Below are 22,222 nucleotides of genomic sequence, written 5' to 3'. Positions count from 1 at the left end.
TAACTAAAACAAAAAGGAAAGCATTCCAACCATTCCACCCATTGTTTTTGTGTTTAATACAAATTTTAAAGATATGCACTATCATCTTTATATCAAATAATGATAAAATGTACAAAATACTAGGTATGTTGTGTAGTTGGTAAATGAAAGTAGATGGAACATCGATGTATCAATGGCTTTTGTCACGCATATTTGGAAAGGTGAAGATAACAGATTAAAAATAATTACTATTTTTTTCGTATTTTTGGACCATAAATCATGCTTTTTTTAATTTTTTTTATTATAATTGTACCTCCAGATTGAATTTAATTGGATTTGATTGTATTGGATACCAATGTTCAAGAAAGGAGACAAAGAAGATCCCAACAATTATAGAGGTCAAAAGTGGATAACCATTTTCAATTTCGTTGCAAAACGAAAATACAGCCGAACCATATTCCAGTCCAATCAGAGAGTGCTGCAAGCACCTCTACCGGTTTCGAAACTTATTAGTCTCTCATCAGGAGGCACATATGCTGCTCTCGCCGATCCAACCAAAACAAACCCCAGCGTGCAGTCCCGGATTGCAACGAACGAAATGGCATAGATGCCCTAGCGGCAACTGCTAGCAAAAAGACTAAGTTTTCACTCTAATGGCATATAAAACAACATAATGCTATTCTACATCCCACCAGAATGAAAACAATGGGAACCTTCTCTGGTTACACCTCCGAGGCTTCTACAATTTGCAAGCCATACGGATGCTGAGACTAAGGAAGATGAGGGAATTCTACAATTTACAATTCACGTCACATCTGCTCAGCGCGGTAAAGTTCCAACGATAATGGTTCCCTTCATACTCCACACAGAGTAAATGTAAATCAAAAGTTAATAACCATTTTCAATTTCGTTGCAAAACGAAAATACAGCCGAACCATATTCCAGTCCAATCAGAGAGTGCTGCAAGCACCTCTACCGGTTTCGAAACTTATTAATCTCTAATCAGGAGGCACATATGCTGCTCTCCCCGATCCAACCAAAACAAACCCCAACGTGCAGTCCCGGATTGCAACGAACGAAATGGCATAGATGCCCTAGCGGCAACTGCTAGCAAATAGCCTAAGATTTCACTCTAATGGCTTATAAAACAACATAATGCTATTCTACATCCCACCAGAATGAAAACAATGGGAACCTTCTCTGGTTACACCTCCGAGGCTTCTACAATTTGCAAGCCATACGGATGCTGAGACTAAGGAAGATGAGGGAATTCTACAATTTACAATTCACGTCCCATCTATATCACATTCATCTATATCACGTCCCATTATAGAGGTATATATTTACTGAACACCGCATTTAAGCTTACCACAAAAGTCCTAACCAACAAAATCGGTAAAATAGCAACTTGATCAGATGAACAAGAATTCAGATCCGGAAGATCCAGCGTAGACCAGAGACATGTTAACCGTAGACAACGCATACTGAGCAAAAAAGCGAAAGGCGCGGCAGTCGATCGGTGGTCTATCTATCTCTTTTTACTAAGCGATACCGCTCATATGACGGACAAAGATGGCTAGACCACTCAAGATGGATATTAACCAATGGCATCCTTGATATCGGCGTTACACATCGATGCACAGAGCGGCGCATAGCTAGCCTAATCTACAGGTTATTATATCTATGGCGTAGACGCCGGGTTTGTACTAATACTAGTACCTTATTTGACAGTTTTGCTGTAAATTTTAAAGAACCGTTTGGATTGACATGAGATTTGGCATACGCATAGTTAACACGTCAAAGAAAAAAAGTAATATTGTGCCGATGTGTGCTTTTGCCCTGGGGTGAGTTTCACTCCTTCTCGGGGGTGAAAAACATACGTTCAAAATTAGTCCGGAATTCGATAAACTGACTAATTCTAAGCAACTTTTACTCTATACAGTTTTTTCAATAAGTCAAGAGTTTTCGAGTTATTTGTGAGTAAATATGTTCATTTTTCAACAAAAAAAACCACGTTTTTAGACGGTTGTTCGCAAATAACTCAAAAAGTAAATAGTTTATCGAAAAAACATTGTTAGCAAAAATATAGCCTGTAAAAACTGAAAATAATGGTGTATGCATGAGGTCTCTTTACCTAGTAGAAGCAAAGTTATGGCTAAAGAAAATAGGTTCATGTTCTCCAAATTTCAAATAGAATATTTCAACGTGAAATAACCAAAAAATTAAGCACTTTTTGGAGAAAACTTATTACAACTTTTTTAATGAGTTTAAAAAGTTTTATTTCAGTTTTTATAAAAAAAGATTCTAGCATCAAATGTAAGCAAGTTACGCTCAAAATACAGTTAGTCACTTTTGTTTTGGCAAAAAAATCGGGAAAATCACCTCCTAGTTATTAGCAACTTATATGAAATTAATCGTTACCGCTCTACAAGTTGCTGTATTTATGGCGTGTTTATATCGATTATATTACTGTAAGTTTCATCGATTCAACGTGCTTAATTTTGAAAAAAATTGGTTTTAATGTAAAATTTTTAATTTTGAAAAAAATTATTTTTTTTAAAATAACTTAAAAATTATTAGAGGTACCAAAAATCTCCAAACAGTAAAAAAGTGGGCTTTGCTTTTCTGAATATCTTGTATTTTTTGTTTTCTGTAAGACAAAGATTGGTTAATATTTGGCGTTTCTAAATTTGCATACACACTTAGTTAGTGACCCGTTCAAGCCGTTTCAACTATAGTTTTTTTTTTCAAAAATAAGAACTTTTAGCCGATGAAATTTACAGATCATATAAACAATACACACACCAGTAAAGCAACTTGTGAGATGGTAACGAATAACTTCATTTGAGATGTTAATTAGAGGGTAATTTTCCTGATTTTTTTACCAAACAAAAGGGACCAACTTTATTTTGAGCGTAACTTGCTTAGTTTTGATACTAGGAATTTTTAACAAAAATAAAGCCTTTTTTAAACACTTTAAAAAAGTTGTAATGAGTTTTTCCCAAAAAGTGCTTCATTTTTTGGTTATTTCACGTTAAAGTATTCAATTTATAATTTGACGAATATGAACTTATTTTTCATTAGCTATAACTCTGTTTCTACTATGTTTAAAGATCTAATACGTACATCATTTTTGTCACTTTTTTACATGCTATATTTTTGTTAAAAATATTTTTTTTGACAAAATACTTTTTGAGTTTTTTGCGAAAAACCGTCTAAAAACGTGGTTATTTTGTACTGGTTGAAAAATTAACATATTCACTCGTAAACACTTGGAAAAGTATTGACTGGGTGAAAAGACTCTATAGAACAAAAGTTGCTTAGAATATACATAGAATAGTAGAACTTAGAATAATATAAATATTAACAACATTATTTATACAGGGTGCCCAAAAAAAAATTTTAATTAAATTAATTGAGACAAAAAGAAGAATGTATATAATTTATTTAATCCCAAATACATTTTACTGTTGTTCGAAACCAGGAAAAAATGTTCATTTGATAAATAAATATTGCTTTTCGCTTAAATTCAATATAAAAGCTGCCACCCACCTCCCTCTTAGCAGTTTGAACATTTAATTTAAGCGAAAGGGGTCGTGTGATAGCTTGTGTGAAATGGTGCCCAAAATTTTTTTTTTGAATTTAATTAATTGAGACAAAAAGAAGAATGTATTTAATTTATTTAATTCGAAATACATTTTACTGCTATCAGGAAACAGAAAAAATGTTAATTTGAAAAATAAACATTGCTTTTCGCTTAATAAATGTTCAAAACTGCTAAGACGCAGGTGGGTGGCAGCTTTAATATTGAATTTAAGCTAAAAACAATATTTATTTATCAAATAAACATTTTTTCCTGTTTTTGGACAACCGTAAAATGTATTTCGAATTAAATAAATTATATACATTCTTCTTTTTGTCTCAATTAATTTAATTCAAAAAAATTTTTGGGCACCCTGTATAAAATACTAATGTTAATGTTTATATTAATGAATATAGAATTGAATAACCTTTCAAATGAGCTATCACACGACCCCTATTCTTATTTAAAAAATTATCGATTGCGCCATCACGCCCAGATGGATGACGTCACTAGTATGGAATATATGCCAAAAAATTATAATTTAAAAATAAAAATCGACCTGATTTGTAATTTATTTTCAGAGTCGCCCATTTTCGAAAAAATGAATTTATTCCAACTCAAACGTCCTCACTGTATCTATAACTTCAGAGGCTTATATCTTAAAACCATGATTTTTTGGAGCTATACGCCCACTGAGTCTTTTGTTCTACACATCAAATACTACCAGAACCCAAAGTTTCAGAGCATTTGACAGATTTCCCATAAGGTTTCTGAGGGGTCCTTACATCATTTTTCATTGCATCGAAATGCATTAATTTTGTTTACAATTACAAACTTTCATTGAAATTTACAAATTCAGAAAGTTTCATTGAGATTCATCTAACTGCAAAAATTCGGAAGGTTCATTGCTTAATTTCCTCGGCTATTATAGGCCTGGATCCCGCGTACCAAAAAATAGTTGATTAATAGCAAGATCAAAATTTGTTGACAGCTTAACGGTGTCTAGTCGGACAAACTTTGATGTACGGGAACACTGGGACAGCTCAAGTTTTAATTGTGGAATCTGATTTTAATTGTGGAACGTGTCATCCTGACAAGTTTATGATTGTGAAAGGTAGCAGGTTGTTTTTAAATTTATTCAATAGCAGACTTTATATAATATATGGAAAAATGTTTGTCCGAAAAGTATGTTGGACATTTTAATAAGTCCGACACGTAAAACATGTCAAATGGCATTAATTATACTGGTAGTAAATAGCAGTCTGATTTTTGCATGAGAGTTTAATGAAATGGGAACAAATCAATTGGAAGTTCTGTCCGACAAAATACATGGAACGTTTTCGTAGTCTGACGTTCCAAATTTTTAACCTGTTCCACAATTAAAACAAATTAAATAATTTAATTAAATTAAAATGAAAATAAATGGTTTTTGAGGAAAATAAGATCAAATTATAGATAAAGAGAAACAAGATCAAATCATTTTGAAATTTTCTTAAAAATCTTCCTTTTTCTCCATGTAACTCGAAAATGATGAAATACGAAAAAATAAAATAATACAAAAATGTTGATTTTTTCAGATAATAATTTTGTTTTGACTTTCATTACTGTATCTCTTTATCATTTTCGAGTTACATGAAGAAAAAAAGGTTTTTAAGAAAATTTTAAAATCCGCTCTATAATTTGATCTTATTTTTCTCAAAAACCATTTATTTTAAACCTATCCAACTTTTTGAACATAGAAATAACACTATAATAAAAGGTATTGTAGAAGAAAAACGATACATATAAATCTGGTGGATGAGGTGTTAAATAATCTTCGCATTTTATCTTAAAATAAACCAGTCATCAATTTTTTTGCACCATATCTCGCTTAGTTTGAATGTAATCGATAATTAGCAGTGCTCGTTTTAAAGGTCTTTTCAAACACTAGAAAATATATTAGTAGCATTATACCCATAAAATCGACCATTTCTCTGTTATTGTAAGTTGAACTCACCGATTTGAGCATGCACCAAAAAAAATCTCGTTCACCTACCTTTTATTGTATTATAACTAGAAGATTTATGAAGAAACGAATCTTTTTGATTTTTCTAAGGTACAAAAATGTTTCATATAATTTTTTTCGTTAAAGGCATAATTTTTAAGGTATTCGCAAAGAACCGTCCTAAAAAAGTTGACAATTGTCAATGAAAATGACCAATGTTCAACCACTAATAACTACAGAGTATTGAGTTTTCAAAAAAAAAATATAGAACAGTTTTTGCTTAGAATTAAGTTCTCTAGCCACTTTTGTGGTTATTTTGGGAAAAAAATTGCCACCCCCAAGATAAAAGCGCACATCGGTATAGGGTAGACTTTGAATTGGGAGATAAGTGGAGGCGCTTAACAAAATTTCATCAAAATCCATGTAGTAGGATAGAAGTCGGAGGTAATATCTGTTTTGCTCTCATTGACTGTATCGACGTATCCTCAAAATATCCTGGACGACTGACACCACCAACGTAGAGGTACTGCGCCGAATGGGAAAGCAAAAAGAAATCCCTTTCACAATTAAGAAACGGAAACTTGAATACCTCGGTCATATTATGAGACATGATAAATATCATATACTCCAACTGATAATACAGGGTAAAATAGAAAGCAAACGCGGACCCGGAATAAGAAGACACTCATGGCTTCAAAACGTACGCCAATGGTTTGGACTAACATCGATCGAGATATTCAGAAGAGCAGCAAACAAAATTAAAATTGCTATGATGATAGCCAACGTCCGCAACGGACAAGGCACATGAAGAAGAAGAAGAAGAAATAGAAAAATGGATAAAACTGCATAATAACATTTATAGTGCATAAAAGGCATATAAAATGCATAAACATGTCAAAATCAATATATTAATGGCCATATTTTGTTATTTTGTTATTCGGGGGTTTTTGGAGTCGCTGAACATGAGTACGCCATCAAAACCAACCCACCAAAGCACCTGGTGCCCTGGAGTTTCGAGGGTTTTCGGCACTAAATTGATGGAAACAGATGACTCGGGGGTGTTTGGGGTCTAGGTTTGGATTAATTTAGTGTCGAAAAACCTCTAAATTACAGAAGATGACGTGAATAGCAGTCACCCTGGGACAAGGTACTCCGAGGGTCGATTCTGATGTTATATTCGTGTTCGGCAACCCCAAAATCCCGCGAGTAATCTGTATTATATTAATTTATATCCGAAAACCCTCGAAGCTCCAGATTACGTGCCTTCGCAGTAACCATGGACACCAGATGCTCCGTGGGGTCGGATCTGATGGCGTATTATGCGTTTCCACCCATTTTTTTATTGTAGACCTTTTTCCTGGCGTCATCCAGCGCAATGGCATAAAAATCGATTAATTTTATCCTAAATGCCCTGGTATAACAAACTGTGGTTAGTAAACAAGACAAACCATAAACTTCTTGTGGTTAGTAAACAAAGAGTCGCCGTCGGCCCTATGCAACTAATTGTCAGCTAGGATGTAGACTAAACGGGACACTAAATTCTGATGAAGAAATTAAAACTCGTATAGAAATAATTGCAAGAGGAGCATTTATGAAACTTAGATCTATTCTGAGCAATTCTCAACTGAACTTACAGCTAAGAATCAAGTTCCTAAAACATTATGTGTCTCCTGTATTACTATATGGATGTGAAAACTGGATCATGAAGGTTAATATAATAAACAAATTAGAAGCCTTCGGTATGTGGTCATATCGTAGAATGCTCAAAATGTTATGTGTTCAACACATTTCAAACAGAGAAATCTTAAACAGAATAGATCAAGGCGAAGGTAACTTGATGAAGATGATAAAAACAGGAAACTTGAATATCTGGGGCATATAATGAGAGGCAGCAGATTCCGGAATACTTCATACTCCAGGGTAATAAGCTAGAAATAGACCATGTTCGGGACACTCAAAGATCCAGGTAGCTGACTACTTTTTTAATTATTGTAGACCTACAGGAAGAAAACCTACCTGTTTCCTGCCTAGAGTTCGCGTCCGTTTTTTAATTATTAACAATTTAGTGTAAAAATCGCGATTTTTTTCGATCTTTTGCACCCCATACAAAAGTTAAATAGTTGACATAAAATTACAAAATTTAATTTTTTAGAACATTAAAAAACCTTCAAAATGTTAGATTCGATTTTTGAAAGTTAAAAAGTTAATTTGTTGCTACGCAAACTGCAATATAAGTGAAAATCGTTATTCGTTAATAGCTTTTACTAAAACTACCTTAGATATTTAGTGTTTCACTTAAAGTTGGGTATTGGGGTACTTAACAAATAAACAAAATTTGAGACCGATTTATTAATTAGTTTACGAGTTATTCTAATTGTTTATCCCAGAGACCTTTATTGTGCAATAACATAAGACAGAAAATAATGAAGATAGGGCAATTCTGCGTATGCCAAATGAAAGTAGAAGTCTGATGCTATCAAAATGTACTAAAAAAAGATAAAAAATTATCTAATATAGTCAAAAATCCTAATGCCAAATTTGTGAAATTTTGTAGTTTATAAACATTTAGAATAACTTTAAAAATATTGTCCGTAGGAAAAATCATTTTACATATTAGAAAAGCTGGTATTTTACACGAATTTTTAAAAATGTAGTTCAATTGGTGACTAGTCGTGGTAAGTGAAGGGGGAGCTGGGAGCCGACAAATGCACGAGTTCAAAAACTAAAAAAGGCAACTTAAAACTACCATCATTTTCTATTAGTCCAGTCGGGTTAGACGAATAACAGGCCTAACCTTGAATTAGGAGCTGCCCCAAATTTTATTTTTCTAATCTTTAGGGAGGATCAATATTAGTATAAATTTCAAATCTCGACTGAATTCCACCGTTGCGTTAGCCGCCATCTTGATTTTAAACGAGAACCGTTTTTGCTCAATATCTCCGCCATTCTCAATTTTTTGACAAAAAGTGTAGAAACTGAAATTGTTTCGTGCGGTAGATATTTTCCGAGTTATGAGGGGAAAATAGTGAGAGTTGGAACATAATTATTGAATTATTGAATTATCTCGTTTATTATTAGTTTTGCAACAAATATGTACCTATACAAAAATGAAGAGAATTAAATTCTACACAATTTTGATCTCTTTCATTTTTTTTGCTAAAATTAATATTTAAGGTAGTACGTATGCGGTAATGACGCGAGCGTAAGACCGGATTGATTTTATAGCAATTGTTTTTGTTCAATATCTACGCCATTTTCAACTAAAATTGTTCAAAATAAAATTTTCTACAATTTCTTTTTAACAATTTTTTTCATGCGATTGATATTTTCCGAGTTACATGGGAAAATAGTAAAACGTGGTGGGGGAAGCATAATTATTATTGAATTGAATTTTGTTTCCGAGCTCCCCCAAATTTTATAATTCTATCCTTTAGCAGAGATCAATAGTAGTGTAAATTTAAAATCTCGACTGAATTCCGCGGTTGCATTAGCCGCCATATTGATTTAAAATGAGAACGGTTGTTGCTTAATATCTCCGCAATTTTCAACTTTTCAACCTAAATGGTGGGAAAGAAAATTGTTGGAAATGCAATATCCTATAATTTCTTTGGCACAATTTTTTTATACGATTAATATTCTCCGAGTTAAGGGGGAAAATAATGGAAGCGGAGGGGAAGCATAATTATTGAATGGTCTCATTTATTATTAACTTTACGACATAATTGTACATAAACAAAAATAAAGAGAATTATATTTTATACAATTTTTGAAACTTCCAATGAAACATCAACCAAACTAAGTATATAAAAGACATAAAAACACATTATATGCATTAAGTTCACTTCATTTTATTAACTAGCGGGTTTGATTGGTTGAATTTGTCTGTCGATATTTTAAGTTTTATGTCAGCTAATATATCGTGATGTTTCAACAATTTTTTTTTAAATTTTGGACCCTGTTGGGGGGAATTTTCCCATTTCCCCCCTTGTAGACCCGCCACTGGTTCTCTCGAAAAATTGTAGTAAATCGTAATTGCAACAATTTCAGTTCTTACACTTTTTGTCGAAAAGTTGAAATTGGCGGAGATATTGAACAAAAACAATTGATACAAAATCAATCAGGTCTTACGCTCGCACCTTTACCACATACGTACTACCTTAAATATTGATTTTATCAAAAAAATGTACGGCATCAAAATTGTACAAAATTTAATTCTCTTCCTTTTTGTATAGCTATATATTTGTTGTAAAACTAATAATAAACGATATAATTCAGTAATTTAATAATTATGCTACAACTGTCACTATTTTCCCCTCATAACTCGGAAAATATCGACCGCACGAAAAAAATTATAATAAATGAAACCATAGAAAATCGCATTTTCAACAAATTCAGTTTCTATACTTTTTGTCAAAAAATTGGAAGTGGCGGAGATATTGAGCAAAAACGGTTCTCGTTTAAAATCAAGATGGCGGCTAACGCAACGGCGGAATTCAGTCGAGATTTTAAATTTATACTAATATTGACCCTCCCTAAAGATTAGAAAAATAAAATTTAGGGCAGCTCCTAATGCAAGGTCAAATGCTATCCCGACTGGGCTATATATCTCGGGATCTACTCAATATATTTCGATCGTTATTTTTTTTAATTTGTAAGTAATTTTTCTGTAATTAATTAATAAACAGTCTAATTTGTTTAAACAATTTTTGAAAAAATAATTTTTTTCGCAAAAATCCATGATTTTAATCATACTATCGTTATTAATCATAGAAAATTAAGGTATTCTTGAATAAATAAATTATCTTCAATAAATAATTATCTAATAAAAATCACTTATTTATTAAAGAGTACTTTAATTTTTTCTATGATCATTAATGATACTATGATTAAAAAAAATGGTTTTTGTAAAAAAATATTTTTTTAGAATTTTTTAAACAAATTATACTGTTTATTAATTAATAAATTTATAAACAAATTGCATATTTGTAATGTACGTAGAAATTACATACAAATTAAAAAAGAAAGATCAAAATCCATTGAGTTGATCCGGAGATACAGAAAATTATATTCGTTTGAAATTGCTTTTTCGGTATTTTAACTCGATGGATTTGTAAGTTCCCCCTAGTAATCGTTTGAACTACATTTTTGAAAAATAGTAAAAGGTGCTGTGAAGGTACAATGTTTGTGCAAATTTTTAAGAAAAAATACAAATCCCATTCTTTAAAATGGCATTAATGACATTCCTTAATTATTATAAACAAATTAGCTGTGAATTAAAAAAACACATATGGCCAACTTTGTCCCAAATGAACCCAGGCTAAATTTTTTTATTTGAAAATTCGTGTTAAAATACTATCTTTTCGAATACCTATATAAATTATTCCTTCTACGGACATTTTGAAAATTATTCTAAATGTTTATAAACTACAAAATTTCAAAAATTTGGCATTAGGATTTTTGACTATATTAATTTTTTTTATCTTTTTTTAATACATTTTGATACTATCACTCTTCTACTTTCATTTGGCATACTCATCTATCTTCATTATTTTCTGTCTTATCTTATTGCAAAATAAAGGTTTCTGGGATAAACAAATAGAATAACTCTTAAACTAATTAATGGGTCGGTCTCAAATTTTGAAAGTTTTTTAATTACGCCAATACCCAACTTTTGGTGAAACACAAAAGTTCTAAGGTAGTTTTTGTAAAAGTTATTAACAAATAACGATTTTCACTTATTTTTCAGTTTGCGTGGCAAACAATTAATTTTTAACTTTCAAAAATCGGCATTTTGAAGGTTTTTTAATGTTCTAGAAAACTGAATTTTGTAATTTTATGTCAACTATTTAGCTTTTGAATGGAGTGCAAAAAATTGAAAAAATCGCGATTTTTGCACTAAATTGTTTATTAAAAACGGACGCGAACTCTAAGCAGGAAACAGGTAGGTTTTCCTCCTATAGATCTACAATAACTAAAAAAGTTGTCAGCTACCTGGATCTTTGAGTGTCCCGAGAAAACCCTTATTACACTGGACTATCAGTTAATACTCAACGGAAAGATCGACGGTAAAAGTGGAATTGGTAGGAAGAAATATGCATGGCTCCGAAAACATCGTCAATGGACTTATCTGGCTTATCAGCAGATGAATTATTACGTGCCGCGTAAGATCGAGAACGATATCGGAAAATTGTCGCAGAAGCTATCCACGCCTAAAATTTGGGCACGGTACTCAAAGAAGAAGAAACAAACTATAAATAAATCACCATCATTATTTTCCATTCATTCGTTCTTTCCGCGGTTAAATTTAAAAAAATTTGGTTTATATGAAAAAATATAAATATGCTTTTAAATTTCAAAATCATTAAGCTTACCCAAATGTGAGAAGAGAGAATATATTTGCATTTTCCCTGGGATGGGGCGGCCGTTGCACTTTTTCACAATGATCCATTTTAATCAACTAACCACATTGACAAACTGGATTTATAAAACGGATGAGATGTTATTGTTGGAAACGAATTTAACAAAGTCCGTAGAAGAACAATGAGATTCATATTAAGTACTCTAGTCTGATTAAATATTAATAAGTAAATATATTTTTTCTAAGATTACAGTTAATAACTAAAACAAAAAGTAAAAAATGCATTCCAAGCATTCCACCCATTGTTTTTTGTGTTTAATATAAATTTTAAAGATATGCGCTATATACACAAAATACTATTTCGTGTAGTTGGTAAATGAAAGTAGATGGTACATCGATTTATCAATGGCTTGTGTCACGTATATTTAGAAAGGTGAAGATAACAGATTAATATAATTTCCATTTTTTTCATATTTTCCCCATAAATTATGCTTTTTCAATTTTTTTTTATTATAATTTGACCTCCAGATTGGCTTTGATTGGATTTGATTGTATTGGATACCAATGTTCAAGAAAGGAGACAAAGAAGACCCCAACAATTATAGAGCTATAGATCTACTGAACACCGCACTTAAGCTAACCACAAAAGTCCTAACCAGCAAAATCAATAAAATAAGAACTTTATCAGATTAACAACAAGGATTCAGATCCAGAAGATCCAGCGTAGACGCCATATTTGTACTAATATCACAGAAAAGGCCATCAAGTACAAGAAACCAGCATATCTATGTTTTATAGACCTGACAAAGGCTTTCGATCGCTTCCAAGTCGAAGACGTCTTACACCTACTGTACGGAAGAAACATACCAATCAATATTACACAAAGCATGGAAAATATTTACTTCCATAATCGAATACAGGCAAAGACAAATGGAAAACTAACACAGTTTATACCAGTACAGTATGATCTTTTGACATATATAACATACTAGTGACGTCATCCATCTGGGCGTGATGACGTAATCGACTATTTTTTTGAATTTTGGTCGTGTGCTAGCTCATTTGAAAGGTTATTCAATTCTCTATTCAGTAATATAAACATTAAGATAATTATTTATACAGGGTGTCCAAAAATATTTTTTTAATTAAATTAATTGACACAAAAAGAAGAATGTATGTAATTTATTTAATTTAAAATACATTTTACTGCTGTTGGAAAACAGAAATAAAAGTTTATTGCACAAATAAACATTGATTTTTGCTTAAATTCAATGTTCAAACTTCCAAAATGCAGATGGGAGGCAGCTTGAATATTGAATTTAAGTGAAAAGTAATGTATATTTGTTCAATAAATATTTATTTCTGTATTCTGACAGGAGTATAATGTATTTTGAATTAAATAAATTACATACATTCTTCTTTTTGTGTCAATTAATTTAATTAAAAAAATTATTTTTGGACACCCTGTATAATTAATCATGTTCATGTTTATATTACTAAATATGGAATTGAATAACCTTTCAGATGAGCTAGCAGTCGACCCCTATTCCCATTTAAAAAAAATAGTCGATTACGTCATCACGCCCATATGGATGACGTCACTAGTATGACATATGTCAAAAAATCATAATTTAAAAATATAATAACTTTTGTATTTTACATGTTTTTCTAATTCTGTAAATAAATCAGTTTACAGGGGGGTCAAAATATAGTGAATAACCCTGTACCTACAAAGCGGAGTCAGGCAAGGTGACTCTTTAAGCCCACTGCTCTTTAATATAATAGTTACGTTCGCGGGTACAGTTGACAAATTGTTGCCGACAACTTATAACCTCACTTAATATAAATAATACCGTTAATAGATAAATATACAAGTTATATTTCCATATAATTAATATTAATACCTAATTATTAAATTATACTAGGTAAATATACCTTGTATATTTTTCTATTAACGATATTATTTATATAGTCGGTTCGCTAAACTCAGACACAACTGGCTAGTGATGTTAGTAAGTAATTTTGCCAATTTGGTAAAATTGGCAAAAAAATAATTACTAAATAGTTAATAATTATTAAATAGTTAGTAATTTTTCCAATTTTGGTAAAATTGACCAAAAACAAAAAAAATTACCTACTAAAATCACTAGCCAGTTGTGTTTGAGTTTAACGAACCGACTCATTTTAAAGTGCGCATGCGTTTGCTGCTAATTTGTCGCCGACAGGCACCCGGGAACGCACTTAATAAGTGCGTTCGCGGGTGCCTGTCGGCGACTAGTCGGCGACAAATTAGCAGCAAAACGCATGCGCACTTTAAAACGATATAAATAATATCGTTAATAGATAAATATACAAGGTATATTTACCTAGTATAATTTAATAATTAGTTATTAATATTAATTAAATGTAAATATACCTTGTATATTTATCTATTAACGGTATTATTTATATTAAGTGAGGTTAGAAATTGTCGGCGACAATTTGTCAACTGTACCCGCGAACGCACCTATGAATGGACGAAATATAGAAGCAGTACGTAAAGGTCATGGTTACAGAATGGAGAAAAAAGAAATCGAAATATTTTGTTATGCTGATGACGCCGCATTAATCGCCGAGACAGAAGACGATCTCCAAAGATTAACGCACATCTTCAATACAACAGCCAAGAAATACAATACGATAATATCAGCAGAAAAAACCAAATGTATGACATCTAAATACCCACTACTAGTCCGTTCTTTAACGGTAAAATATTGCAAAACCTCTAAATTTTAAAGAACCGCTTGGATTGACATGAAATTTGGCATACACATAGCTAACAAGTCAAAGAAAAAAAGTGATATTGTGCCGATATGTGCTTTTGCCCTGGGGGTGGTTTTCACCCCCTCTTGGGGTGAAAAAATATTCGTCCAAAGAAAGTCAGGAAATGGATAAACTGGCTAATTTTAAGTAACTTTTGTTCTATAGAGTTTCTTCACCAAGTCAATATTGTTCGAGTTATTTGGCAGTGAATATGTTCATTTTTTCAACAAAATAACCACGCTTTTAGACGGTTTCTCGCAAATAGCTCAAATAGTAAGTATTTTGTCGAAAAAACATTCTCAGCAAAAATATAGCCTGTAAAAAATTTAAAAAATGGTGTATATATCACGTCTCTACACCTAGTAGAAGCAGAGTTATAGCTAATGAAAAATAGGTTCATATTCGTCAAATTCCAAATGGAATACTTTAACGTGAAATAACCAAAAATGAAGCATATTTCGGGAAAACTCATTACAACTTGTTTAAAGTGTTTAAAAAAAGCTTCATTTTTGTTTTATAAAAAAAATTTCTAGCATCGAAATTAAACAAGTTACGCTCAAAATAAAGTTAGTCCCTTTTGGTTTTGGTAAAAAAATCGAGAAAATCACCCCCTAATTAGTATCTTAAATGAACTTAATCGTTACGACTTCACAAGTTTCTTGACTCATGTATATATTGTTTATATGATCCGTAAGTTTCATCGGTTCAAAGTCCTTATTATTGAAAGGGCTGTAGTTAAAAATTGTTGAACGAGTCACTGATCACGAATGTATGCAAATTTAGAAATACCAAATCTTAATCAATTTTTGTCTAACAGAAAAACAAAAAAATACATGATATTCAGAAAAGCAAATCTGACTTTTTTGTTTTTCGAGATTTTTGGTATCTCTAACAATTTTTAAGTTATTTTGAAAAAAAGCATATTTTTCAAAATTTAAATTTTTAAAAATTTTACTTTGAAACCAAATTTTTTCAAAAATAAACACTTTGAATCGATGAAACTTACAGATCATATAAACACAACATAAGTAAAATAATTTGTGGAGCGGTAACGATTACTTTAATTTAAGTTGCTAATTAGGGGGTGGTCTTCCCGATTTTTTTTGCAAAAACAAAAGGAACCAACTTTATTTTGAGCGTAAGTTGCTTAACTTTAATGCTAGAAACTTTTTGTAAAAACAGAAATAAAGCTTTTTTAAAACACTTTAAAAAAGTTATAACAGATTTTCCCCAAAAAGTGCTTAATTTTTTGGATATTTCACGTCGAAATATTCTATTTGAAATTTGGTGACTATGAATCTATTTTTCATTGGCTATAACTCTGGTTCTACGAGATCCAGAGACCTAACGCGTACACCAGTTTTTTTTTACTTTTTAATAGGCTATATTTTTGCTAAGAACGTTTTTTTCGACAAAATACTTACTTTTTGAGTTATTTGCGAAAAACCGTCTAAAAATGTGGTTATTTTGTTGAAAAATGAACATATTCACTTGCAAACAACTCGATAAATAAGTGTTGACTTGGCGAAAAAGCTCTATAGAACAAAAGTTACTTAAAATTTGTCAGTTTACCCATTTCCGGACTTATTTTCTTTATATATTTTTTCACCCCCAAGAGGGGGTGAAAGTTACCCCCAGTAATATCACTTTTTTTCTTTGACATGTAAGCTATACGTACGCCAAATTTCATGTCAATCAAAGCGGTTCTTTAAAATTTAGAGCAAAAACCGTGAAAGAATGGACTATACGATGTAAAATCGAAATTGATGGGAAAATAATAAAGCAGGAGGCAAGGTTTAGATATCTGGGAATAGATATAACTAGTTACGAAGATGTTGAAGAACAAGTACGACAACAAAGTTTAAAAGCAAGTAAAATGGCGGGATCTCTTAATAACACAATCTGTAAGTCTAAGGTTACATTGGATGCGTAAACATGCGATTTTTACACGTGCGCTCACGTACGATATCGCAAATGAAAACAAACATCTTCATTTAAACGTATTCGGTTACATTATGTAATTTTAGTCTGGCATTCTCGTGTGTCGTCGTACGTGTACGGAACAAAAACAAACTGGTTTGTTTTGCGATACTTAAAAATATTCTCGCAGATAATTTATGAAAATGGACAACGAAAAATTAATTTTATGTGTAGAATCTAAAATGCCTTTATGGGATCAAAAGTGTAAAGATTACCACAATAGGTCCATAATAAAAAAGCTTTGGGGAGAAGTAGCAAAGGAAATGGGAGATACAGGTAAGCTAAAATTTTGTATTTGTAATGTTTATTATATACTGATTCTGCAAAATTGAAATAGCATACTATTTAGTAAAATAATCTAAGATAATAATATTAAAACTGTATTACTCTAATTTCTTATTTGGAATGGAACAGAATCGGCTGGACTATTTAAATAGTTCTTAAATATTTCACGTACATTACAAGCAGCTGTAGTTGAACGATTGTTTCCCCTTAAAGTGGTTCCAGGAGTATTTTGCCGAGGTTGCAGTATCTGTGAATTCATCCTCAAATTATTTTCGGTGAATCTTTCTTTATCAATGACGATATTGTGGAGAAGACATACAGATTTAACAATTATATCTGCTTTGTCAGGATGACATTCAATTTCTTTTTTTAGAATTCTCCATTTGGAACACAGTATTCCAAAACCACATTCAACTACCCTTCTTGCACGAGATAGTCGATAATTATAAATTTCTTGTTGTTCAGTAATGCCTCGGCCAGAATAGGGTCTCATCAAATATGTCTTTAAAGGGTATGCTTCATCGCCTAAGAGAACGTATGGTGCATTAATATTTGTACGTGGAATGGCCTTTTCCTTCGGTATGTAAAATATGTTATTGTCTAAACACTGTTTCAAAGTGCTGGCAGCAAATATTCCTCCATCACTTTGTTTACCATATGATCCGACATCTATGTAAAGAAATCTACAATGGGCATCAGCAACACCTTGGAGAACAATTGAATAATATTGCTTATAATTCCAATACAGTGAGCCAGACATTGGTGGACAACGAAGCGTTATATGCTTTCCATCAATGCAGCCTATACAATTTGGAAAATTCCACTTTACAAAAAAATCCTTAGCAACTACTTCATGTGTTTTAGTTGTCGGCAATGGCATATTATGTTTGTTAAATTCATCCCATATCGCTTCACATACTTCATAAATAATGTTTCGTACTGTCGAATGAGCCATTCTAAATGAAAATGCCAGAGATCTGAATGACAATCCTGTTGACAAAAACCTGAAAAAATTAATCTATTAGATGTTGAAAATATATAAAAAAAAAATAAAATAAATAAAAAAAATCAATGAATTTGAAAAATCCGTTTTTATTTTTAGATGCAGCAGTAAAAGCCAAGTGGCGAAATTTGCGCGATCATTTCCGCAGGGAATTATCAAAAGTCCATAACAGTCGTTCAGGAGACCCTGGAGGAATTTCAAAAAAACCTAAATGCTTTTCCTAAAAGATACTTTAGCTGCACGACCATCGAGTGGTAATATAACGATTAGAGAAAAACATGAGGAGACAAATTCTGAACATAATGATGACTCTAATAATAGCATACATGATGATACTCAGGCTGACAAAGATGAGATAGCTATAGAAGAGATTGAAACAGTAAATGAGGCAGACAATTTTCGAACTCCTAGCAGACAAAAGATAGTAAACGAGCACAGAAATCGGTTATTACCAACTAAGAAACAAAAAACCGATAATATTTACGAACAACTTTTGCATATTGAGAAAAAAAAGCTGGAGACATATTCGGCACGGTCGTCACTTGCTGGTGATAGTGATTACCATTTTGTAATGAGCCTCTTACCACAGTTGAAACAACTTACACCTGTGAGAAATATGCAAATGCGTGTGAATATTCAGCAACTGTTTTTAAACGAACAAATTTATATGCAGTCTGGTTTTGGTCAAGTCTCAAATCCACAGCAAGCTACCGTTCCTACTCCGCAGATTTCATCATGTACTACTGCTACTTCAGGATCTACTGGAGCATCTGTTTCACAACCAATAAACTCTTATAGTACAGAGTACCCCGAAATATTGAATGCTTCATCCAACAGCGAACAGGAGGGAAATTCAGCTCGATATTTTCATAGTTTTACATAATACTATGTTATTATTAAAAATATATAAATAAATAGTTAAAGAATATTACTACGTATGTATACTTACCTAAGGGTACCATTAATTTTTGTTCAGGTTCGATACATTTACGAAAATTCGAGTATTTTTCCAGTCTGCTATGGAGCTTTTCGAGTAAAATATTCAAATGTTAATGGCGACATTCTAAAGTATTCAAAAAACTTTGTCGGTTACTTCTTTAATGGTTCGAAAAGGGTAACATATTCACCTTCTTCATCTCTTCTTATATATAAATCATTAACCCAATATTGCTTTTTCTTTTTCAGAAGCATATATTTTAAACAACTGTTTTCCATTAAATAAACATCATCTGCTTCTTCGTCCATTTTTGATCAGACTACCGCACAAAACGTTCCCAATGTAAACATATTATCTGACGACACGTTGTCGTACGTGAGCGCACGTGTAAAAATCCCACGTTTACGCATCCAATGTAACCTTACACTTTTGAACAAACACCCAAGACAAGACACAAAAGCAAGAATTTATAAAGCAGCAATTAGACCTATATTGACATACACGGCGGAGACAAGACCTGGCACATCTAATATATAATATTATTGAAGGTAGAAGAACATTAGGATAATTTCATTTTTGTCTTTAAAAGATTCTGGGCAGCGTTGTTTCTGTTTTGATTTTAGTTGCATATATTCAAGAGGCAAGAGGTGGAGGTGTTCTGATTGCAGTTCATAAAAAATATAAATCTAAACAAATCTTAATAAATACTAAATTAGAGGTACTATTCGTTGAATTGGATGTATTTGGAAATAAATTAATTCTTAGTAACGTATATTTGCCCCCCAGTCGAGCAATAACGATTATACAGCTTATGTTGATCTTTTTTCGTACATAGATAATACAATGAACACATCTATTTTAGTTTTTGGAGACTTTAATTTACCTTGTGTAACCGGTGTTGACTATAAATTTGAAAACAACGCTTCTCTCAAATATTTGTCAATTTATGAATTAATTAGTATGTATAACTTTCAGTCTTTCAATAACATTGTGAATGAGGATGTGCGAACCTTAGATCTAATTTTGAGTAATATTGATATTTTAGTTGGTAAAAATAACTATCCATTTACAAATGAGGATAAGAAACATCCAGTTTTGAGTATAGAATTTAACATGATAAAGACAGGAACAATCAATCATTATGAGATGAATAATCTAACTAACCAATTTAATTTTAAAAAAGCCAATTTTCCTATGTTGTGTGATTTATTGAGGAACTGTAACTGGGATAATTTAGGATGTATACAAGATATTGACATTGCAGTTGACTATTTTTTTCATAAAATTTATGAAATATTTAAGGTGTGTGTACCTAGATTTCGAACTAAGAGTAGAATAAACAAATTTCCTGTGTGGTTTACTCCAGATATTATTCGTTTGCAAAGGGAGAAAGAGTTTCATAGGGGTATGCAAAATGTAGCGGTTTATCATGTAACTGAATATAAAAGACTGCGAGCACTTTTAAAAAATAGGATCAGGGAAGCTCATGAGTCATACATACATAATGCCGAAAACAGTATCAATACTAGCCCTAACTTATTTTGGAATTTGGTAAATAGAAACAAGAAAGTGAGTATTGACACTGAATATATAATTAATGGAAACAATGAAATAATTTCTGGCAGTATAACAATTTCCCAAGAGTTTGCTGATTATTTTAAGTCTATATACGACCATAAATCTTCTTCATACGATTTAAATTTTATTAATTCTAGTCACAATAATTCTCCTTTGCTCAGTTTCACTAAAGTTACAGTGCGTGATATGCATAACGCATTTTCAAAATTAAAACCAAAGTTTTCTTCGGGACCTGATGGTATTCCGGGGTATATATTTAAAGCATGTCGCGACTACCTTGCATATCCTCTAATAATTATCTTCCAAAAAATAGTAGATAATAATTATTTTCCGAAATTGTTTAAAATGACTAAGGTAACTCCTATCCATAAAAAAGGTTCACGAAATGATTGCAAAAATTACAGACCTATTGCAATTTTGAATTGTATAGCAAAAATTTTTGAACACATCTTACATTAAAAAATGTATGCACATGTACAGAAAATGATATGCCCACAACAATATGGATTTTGTAAAAATAAATCTATTGAAGCTAATTTATTATTATTTACTAATTATATTAATGATGTCATAGTCAACAAGAACCAGGTAGACGTGGTATACACTGATTTCGCCAAAGCCTTCGATAAGGTCAACCATGATATTCTATTAGAAAAATTATTGTACTTTGGGCTAAGCAATTCATTGCTAGAACTTTTTGTAACATACTTGACAGATAGATGGCAATTTGTATCATATAAAGGAGATAAATCGGAGGTTTTCCTGGTGGAATCAGGTATACCACAAGGTTCAAATTTAGGACCGCTATTATTTTTACTGTTTTGGAATGAATTACCTTCTTTAATTACATCTCGGTGCCTTTTATATGCGGATTATTTAAAAATATTTAGAGAAATTAAAGATTTGAATGATTATTTTCAATTACAGTACGATTTAAACGAGATTTATGATTGGTCAATACGTAATAAACTGTATTTTAATTTGAACAAATGTACGATCATGACATATTATAGTCGTCAGGCAAACCCTAGTTATTTTATGTACAATATGGGAAATAATAACTTACATAGGGTCAATGAAGTGACGGATCTTGGTATTACGTTTGTGAATAATTTAAGTTTCAACTTACATGTGCAAAATATTATGTCTCAGTCATACAAAATGATGGGACTTATTAAACGTGTAACATATAAATTTCCTAATATCGACTCAATTAAACGGCTCTTTAATTCATTTGTTAGAAACAAATTAGAATTTGGGAGTATTGTCTGGAGTACCTTATTAAATAGTGGTCACATGCGGCAAATTGAATCAATTCAAAACAAGTTTATTAAATATTTATTTTACAAAAAGCATAAAATATCGCCAGAATATGATTCGTATCAACCATTAAGAAAATAATTTAATATAAAAAAATTAGAGCAAAGAAGACTTCAACGTTGTTTAATTTTTCTCTATAAACTATGTAATCACTTAATAGACTCGCCTGATCTTTTGGGGCAAATACAATTTTATGTCCCGGATCACAGAACCCGTCCAAGAAACATATTATTTTTTGTAAATACTTCTAGCCCACTTAGTAAAATGTGCCAAATTTACAACGATTATTTAACAACAACCACTTGTCTGGAATTATTTGGAATAAACTTGCAATTATTTAAACGTCTATTGCATGAATAATATAAAGAGAGGTTTTTTTTTATTATTATTTTTAACGTTTTTGCTGGTAAACA

The 22,222-nt window shown here is 31.5% G+C and overlaps 2 protein-coding genes across 2 annotated transcripts in view; one reads left to right on the top strand and one right to left on the bottom strand.

Moving 5' to 3' along the window:
* Positions 1-12,083, bottom strand: part of LOC114336537 (probable multidrug resistance-associated protein lethal(2)03659) — a 98,501-nt gene extending 86,418 nt beyond the window's left edge. Inside the window, exon 1 of the mRNA XM_050645431.1 lies at positions 11,918-12,083. Within this exon, the coding sequence (XP_050501388.1) occupies positions 11,918-11,994 (77 nt within the window). The 5' untranslated portion in view covers positions 11,995-12,083. The remainder of the gene's footprint in view (positions 1-11,917) is intronic.
* A 6,020-nt stretch (positions 12,084-18,103) lies between these two features.
* Positions 18,104-18,857, top strand: LOC126882559 (uncharacterized). Its single transcript, XM_050647528.1, has one exon. It carries the CDS (start codon positions 18,186-18,188, stop codon positions 18,855-18,857), a length of 672 nt encoding a protein of 223 aa, XP_050503485.1. The 5' UTR covers positions 18,104-18,185.
* Positions 18,858-22,222: the final 3,365 nt, after the last annotated feature.

Source organism: Diabrotica virgifera, chromosome 3, assembly GCF_917563875.1.
Source record: "Diabrotica virgifera virgifera chromosome 3, PGI_DIABVI_V3a".
Lineage (NCBI taxonomy): Eukaryota > Metazoa > Arthropoda > Insecta > Coleoptera > Chrysomelidae > Diabrotica > Diabrotica virgifera.
The sequence above is the reverse complement of the archived record's forward strand: the minus strand, read 5'-3'. Positions and strand labels throughout refer to the sequence as shown.

What these genes read in the sequence shown, in the direction of transcription:
- LOC126882559 (XM_050647528.1), top strand. Translation starts at nt 18,186, where the DNA reads ATGCTTTTCCTAAAAGATACTTTAGCTGCACGACCATCGAGTGGTAAT.